At 39.3% G+C, this 7,115-nt stretch overlaps 1 protein-coding gene across 1 annotated transcript; it reads left to right on the top strand.

Moving 5' to 3' along the window:
- The first annotated feature begins 2,201 nt into the window (after nucleotides 1-2,201).
- LOC18606031 (AIG2-like (avirulence induced gene) family protein) lies at nucleotides 2,202-3,193 on the top strand. Its single transcript, XM_007039422.3, has one exon. It carries the CDS (start codon nucleotides 2,577-2,579, stop codon nucleotides 3,087-3,089), a length of 513 nt encoding a protein of 170 aa, XP_007039484.3. The 5' UTR covers nucleotides 2,202-2,576; the 3' UTR covers nucleotides 3,090-3,193.
- The last annotated feature ends 3,922 nt before the right edge of the window (nucleotides 3,194-7,115 follow it).

Below are 7,115 nucleotides of genomic sequence, written 5' to 3' on the forward strand. Positions count from 1 at the left end.
ATCTCCCAACTCGAGTCACGAGGGCACCGAATCTGGTTCTGAAAGTGCGTTTCAGTTCTTATTGACCTTGAAATTCAAAAGCTTTGTGTTTTTTAATAAAATATCTCTTTGTTAGGATGACTGTTATAATACTTACTATATGGATTTTAAACAATTTTGTCATCTATTTCGTCTAAAGTTATATTCTAATTCAATTATTATTAAAAATAGAAATAATGATTTGCACATTTTTAATTATATCGTGGGGTTCCAACTTCCATGTACATTAGATGCCCTGAATGAAGCTAATTTTCTAAATATCGGCAGAATCTTGGAGGGTAAATCTCTAGTAACTTGAAAAACCAACCATTGACCATTGTGTTTCCTCAGCCACAAGAGGTGAAACTGAATCGTGCATTATTGTTACCCCACCATGTTCTTTAGAGGTTTGCGGTTATCGGACGCTTCTCTTGAGATTTTATGAGAACGTGAGATGCAAGCAAGCAAGCGTGGTGAATGAAGGGAATTACACAAAAACCAATGCCAGGGAGGGGATATTTGTCGGGGTACAATGTACAGGCAGGGAGAGTACACGAGAACACGCCTTTTTGCACAACCACTGATGCATCCATCTCTCACTTTGTAGTTTGTACGTACCCTCTGATCAATGATCGATCTCAAATGAAGTTGTCCATTGTCCAAGACCCCCAGTCCGAGAGAGAGCCCACGCCCCATTATCCAGAGAAAAAGAGTACAACTATCTCCTTTTCTAGCCCTACCAATCTTTCTTCCTCTCCCTGTTGTTAATCTCCCCTCATCAGATCATGCATCTATCAACCCTTCTTCAACACGATTTTTGCATCATATATTCCTTGCAATATATATGCATGAATGTTAGTAATTGTTTGAAGTCAAAATGAAAGGGAAAAGTTAACACAAGGAAAACTAGTGAAAGAAATGAATGAGTTAGGATAGCCATCAACTCCATAAAAATCTCGTAAAATATGTGAGGTGTTCAGTTCAAAGCAAATGTGTGTAAAGCAAAGAGTAGAGAACCCATCATCTTCTTCTCCTTGGAGGATCGGAACATGGGGGTTAAGGCAAGTCATGTGGGTAGATGCCCCACATTGAAGGTGTAAGTGTCGTTTTGGTATTTGGTTCGGCACTATGGAGAAAAACAAAAAAGCTACAACTGCTCTCCTTTCATTGGAGGTCTCAAATCAGACATCTAAATCTCTTTCCTTTTCCTTTTCTTTTTCTTTAACGCATGTTAGGGACCTGTGCCATTTCAAATAGCGACAGACATATGCACACGAACGCCTATTTTTTCATTTTATTTTCTTAACAAGTGGGGGAAGGAGTGCCTGTCAGGTGGAACCAGAGGTATTGATCACGAACGTGTCAAGAAGCTACTCGTCCAGTTAAGTGTGGCTTTCCTTTGTCTAGAAGTTGGATAACGCGCTTTGCAACGAAAATCGAGACCATCTTTGGTCAAAATGACTGTGTCTCCTGTTGTTTTAGTTTTAATTTTTGGGGTCCCAAGTCCAAACAACTGCTACTTAAGATTTTGGTTATGACTTAAGGACCAAATGCCATTACGAAGTGACATGGATAAGATCGGGCGCCCTCCATGAATTTCATGTTGGTGCTTTAAAATATGCATGGGAAACCCAGTATTTAGTGAAAAGATTTTGGGGGAAATAACGTTTTAAAAAATTTTCACCCCAGCCAGGCGAACATAGCCTGTATTGGCCCCCCGGTTGTTTTGTTTTGCTTTTGTTGGACTGTATTTGCATTTGGTGCCCAAAAAATCTTTAGGCCCCACCCAAGAAAAACCTATTCGGCCTTGTCTATCCAAAAATAGGCCCAAAACCCTTCAAACCCGCACGGAAACCTCCTCCCAACGTCCCATCATACATCCAAGTTTTTTTGGAGTGGAGCTGACCTCCAATCAATAAAGTGCTAGCACAGATTGAAGCTGTTCAGCCATCAAATCAAACAGAAAAGAACTCAAACCTCCAATTGCCAAAATCTTTTGCCAGTGGCCCAATTGGACTTCCATGTGGTCCCCAGTCACCACCACCACAGTGCGATTCTGATATGAACAGTCATTTGTTTTGGCTGCAGAAGAAAAGGTTTTCGAGTGTTTTCATGGAGACACGAAAAAAGTGGAGTAAAATTATGCTGGATTATTTTATATTATCTAGATATCAAGAGGGACCCCGTAGTTGTCCAAAACTCCCCAAAGCTGAGATGAAATTTTTTTTCTCTGGTACTAACTTCCCTAGTTTCAGGTTCTAACGTTGTGGCCTCATACAACAAAAAGTTGGTGCGGGCGTTGCTTTCGGTTCTGGACTGCTTTCCCTGAATGGGTCCTAATTTGAAGCTCAAATTGGGGTAATATCAAAGATTATTACATTCCATTTAAACCTAGGGCTTGGCCCAGATTGTTCGCCCTCACAAACCAATGGTTCGCATTCCGAACAAGGAAATAACGTTTAGAAAGAAAACCAAAGAAACACTCCAGATTCTTTGATCATTGTTTCTGGCTTTTCCCCATCAACCCTCTCATTCTCTGTTTCTCTGTCTCTCTGGCCATGGCTGAAGCCAAACAAGCCCTGATCTTCACCTACGGAACTTTGAAACAAGGCCATGGAAATCACTATCTAATTGAAGACCTTATCCGCCAAAAAGACGCCGTGTTTTTAGGTGCCCATGTGACCCACCAACCCCACCCACTTGTTATAGGCCCATACGGTATCCCTTACCTCATCAACCTTCCTGGGCATGGCCATCGAGTTAAGGGCGAGTTGTACTCCGTGTCGACTCGGGGACTAGCCCGACTGGATGAACTGGAAGGCACCAGCATCGGACACTACGAGAGGCTGCCTATTCAAGTGTATGAAGAAGAGAAAGGTGGCGTTTCGGTGGCTGCAGAGGCGTATTTCGCGCATAGGGATTTCGGAGAGAGGTTGTGGGAGCGGAGAGGGAAGGTGGGTTTGAACGAGTTCGGAGAGAAAGAGGGAAAAGGGTATGTGAGCAGAGACATTAGGCCTCAGGAAAGTAGCATTATTCATGATATTACATCCTTTGTTACCATTAATGAATAATTGGCTTTTTATTTATTTATTTTAGATTGGAGATAAATTAAATAATTGTATTCTTACAAGTTACAGTTAGTTCTGAAGCAGTATTGTGAACTGCTCTTTTGGCATTTTATTTTCTCTTTTGAAGATCAATTTGCACTTCAATGATTAACTTCTTGCTTGAATCAAACCCTTCAATCTTGGATCTCCTTTTTCTAGTTTCTCTAGGTTTTGCTGCAGGATTGAGTTTGCATCTCCATTGCCATCTCCGCTAACACAATCAGATGATTACTAGTAATATCTTTGTGTATCTCGGAGAACTACCCAATTTGTTTTCACGAAGTCACCATTTTCCAAATCCTGTTTCTCCTAGTCCTAGCTAATGAAACAAAACCAGCTTGAAATTTGAGGATATGTAAAAAGTGAAAAGATAGGAAATAGCATTGGGCAATCCACGGTTAAAGCCAAATATCAGAATCAGAAGGCTAGGACGAAACCCACATTTGCTTGTTTGATGCTGATGTAGGCTAGAAAATATCGAACATGAGCCAATCTTGAAAGTTGATCAGGCCTGACAGACAGTATCTGATCTGGTCTTCCAAGCCTAACTAGCACTAGACCCCATTTTCCCTCTACTTTCGGCTCTCCACATTTTTTAAAATGAAATTAAAGAGATAAATAATCTCACATGGTAATTGTTTGCCAATATGTGGATAATGAATCGGTTTAAAAGGCAAGAAACCACATCGTCCAACAAGAGTTTTATATTTAAAATGAAAAAACTTCCGGCTGCATGTATCAGTATATCACATTGATTAAACTAACAAACAACTTAAAACATGTGTTTCATCGGATAGAGAGATGCAGACAGACAGAAAGAACAAACAAAAAAAATTGAGAAGGAGAGAGGTTAGATGGCGCAGAGCTGGTTTTTCTATTAGTGATATATAGGATCCACATAGAGAAAACGAATTTAAAATGGTCCAATTGTACCCAACTATCGCAGTTCTTGGTTTTCCGAATGCTCCCACTGGCAATCATTTCAACCAATGCAAGGTGCAGGTGGGGGTGGGAATTTGTCTAGAGTTCACATCTTAATTTAGACATGATTAGCTTTGCCCCAGCAGCTCACATGACTCTCTCTCTCTAAGGGGCTGTATCCACATTTCACAATGTTGGGTTTGAACTTTGAATCAAGTCCTGGGATTCTAAAGGGTAATCTCCCCAGAAAAGGTCAAGGAACGGACCAATAAGACTAAAAAGAACATAAAAAAGTGAAAGAGATGAACCTGTTTATAAGTCAAAAACAAAGAAGATATCTTTTTGCCAAGTAAAAACGATGGATGAACATTGTCTCAGAAAGAGAACAAGTTCGATCTTGGTATTGTTAAAGACGTCAGAGATGATGTAGTGAGGAGAATGTTTGGTATCAATCTCGCAATGGCGCGGAAGAGAAAGGGATCCCACTAGCCAAGCAAAATGAGATGGAGTGACCCCACCAATGGAGGGATGAGAAGGGGAGGTGCTCTTGCATGTGATTTCCCACTACTCTCTCATGCATGCGCTTTTGTAAAGGGAGGAGTAGCTTGTTTTGTTGGAGATACAGAGTCTGATGTCTTTGAAATGAAGGAAAGGGTTTCAGACCTGAAAACGAGATAACATTAATGGCTTCCTCGTAGTTTAACTCATTCCGCTTATTGAATCACAGAATGCTGTCAGTTTTCGATATGGTGGGGCAGAAACCTGAAAATGGTTATGGAATCGTATAATTTAGAATCAACCAGTGGAAAGTCTGTAAACAAAGACATTGCCAAATAAACATTTTCACCGGTCTGGTCCTATCGCAAGTTCTGCCCTTATCTGATTTTGCATGTGTTTTGGCTCTCGATCAAAATGTTAATAACTTAATATTTCATTTCCTCCATTTCTAAAAACTACGACATTTGTCAAGGCCAGACTCATTTATCTCACACTAATTTCCTACTAACATTAATTTCCAGTTGGCATACAAATTAATTGCAGTCCATTTCACCTGCATAGGTTTAGTTTAGTGTGAAGGGTTGATTACAGGCAATATATAGTAGACTCATACATTACGGATTCATAGCAGCCCTGACTCAAGCAGGATTTGCATCTTTGCAAACTGTATTTACTTGTTATGAATATTCCTGCCTCGGGCAATACCAAAAAAATAAAAAAATAAAAAAGTACTCCAATTCCATATTAATAGACATTGCCAGTTGTACACAAGCTTGACCTTGGATCCTATGTGAAAGTAATAGATAAGGCAAGTGAACAGACTTCTGCCTGCACTAATTGGTAATGGTGGCTATTCTTTTCTCATTCTTTTTGTTAAGGGTACGGAAAGTTATTTTCTTCTTATTGGCTATTAAGACGAATCCTGATAAAGATTTGCTTAATATGGTGGATAATAACATCACATCCACAATGCTAATTAAGGTATTTCTACACCTACTAATGTAGCAAGTACCTCTTCCTTTCAGTGCTTGGTTGGAGAGCACCAAATTTCACATGGAGAGATGAACTAGTGACTGGTATGCAAATTGAAAGGTCGTAATTGTACTGACTTTGCTAAAATTCTCTTCCCCCCCACCACCGCCTTCCCCCCCGCCACCCCCCCCCCCCCAAAAAAAAAAAAAATTAGCTTCAATAATTGAGATAATTGGGTGGCTATTCTCGAAGTGGTGCTTACTCTAAATAGGATTTTAAAACAGGATAGGCCAATTTGGAAGGTGGTCATTGTCAGCTTGCCCATATTCAATCGGATTCTAGAACTAAGTTATCATTCAAAAGTTATTAATTAGATGATGGAAACAGGGGACTCCCTTCACTTCAGAAATGGTATGTGTTACCGATGGAGGCTATTTCTTCACTTCACTCCCCTAAAATATGATGGTATATATGGAGGTTTCTTCTTGTATCCCGAGCAGTGACAAAGCATTGATTACTCTGTTTTTGCCATCATTTCTCTTTGATCAGTGATCGCCTCTTTACTTCAATGATCTAATGAAAATGGTTGCAGGCTTCTGAAAGGACTTGGCACTGGACATATGGTGATTTACAAATAGCAATGAACTTTATCAAGATTGTAAAGGATACAAAGTTAGAATCAAATTTCCATGATAAAATCCTCAAGAATTTAACAGGTTTTCAAGCCCATACACTCAAAATGGTGGCACTATTTTTTCCGCACTAACTAGATTAGTTTCATTTATTTAAAACATTCGCAGCATAATTCTTTCTTCATCTCTCATCAACCAATTAGAACAGTACGCAAAAGTAATATTTAATAGCAAATGGAACCTTTTTTTAAAACTGTTTCCTTATTTAGTAAATCTGTTGAGCAATTACTATCAACCTGTCATGGTTTTCTTGTCATAAAATCTTATCCCACCACTATGGAATCAATTCAATTGCCTATCCTCTCATGCATCACATCTTCACTAGTAAATATTTATATTACTAATGTTCATTCTAACATCCTTATAACGTTATGTATTCATTTAAACCCCAATCATCGCACTGTTGAATCAGCTGTTCCCTTTTCAATGATTGAAGCAATAAAATTATGCTTAGAATATGATGCATTATAGGAGAACCTATCGGCAGATAATGAGATAAATAATATTATTGTCAAGTTCATTAGATGGCTCATGTTAACTAAACAAACAAGTTGTTGTGAGTTGCTTATAATTTAGTTATATGTATATCAATCTGCTTAACCATACTAGCCATTGGTCTGACTCGTATATCCATCAAAACTGAAAAGGATAAAGAAGATTGTATTTGTAGGCTTTATTATTTACAACAAGTTGTGGGAATGACTGCTAAGTTCAAATAAATGTTGGCGCCAGCAAAAGCACACTAGTGGGTCTACTAGTGTGAGTTTAAACTTGTGTCTTACTGCCGACTGGACCATCTTGTGGGGCACCCACACTACCCTTTCGCATGTGCTATTTCCTAACCCTCTCAATGCAGCAAACGCGCATTAGGTTTTCGGGCTCCAACATAATCCCTATATATACTCAC

The sequence above is a fragment of the Theobroma cacao genome, chromosome 3 (genome assembly GCF_053813885.1).
Source record: "Theobroma cacao isolate CCN51 chromosome 3, ASM5381388v1, whole genome shotgun sequence".
In the NCBI taxonomy this organism is placed as follows: Eukaryota; Viridiplantae; Streptophyta; class Magnoliopsida; order Malvales; family Malvaceae; genus Theobroma; species Theobroma cacao.

Excerpts from the sequence above, each read along its gene's own strand:
- LOC18606031 (XM_007039422.3), top strand. The coding sequence starts at position 2,577 with ATGGCTGAAGCCAAACAAGCCCTGATCTTCACCTACGGAACTTTGAAA.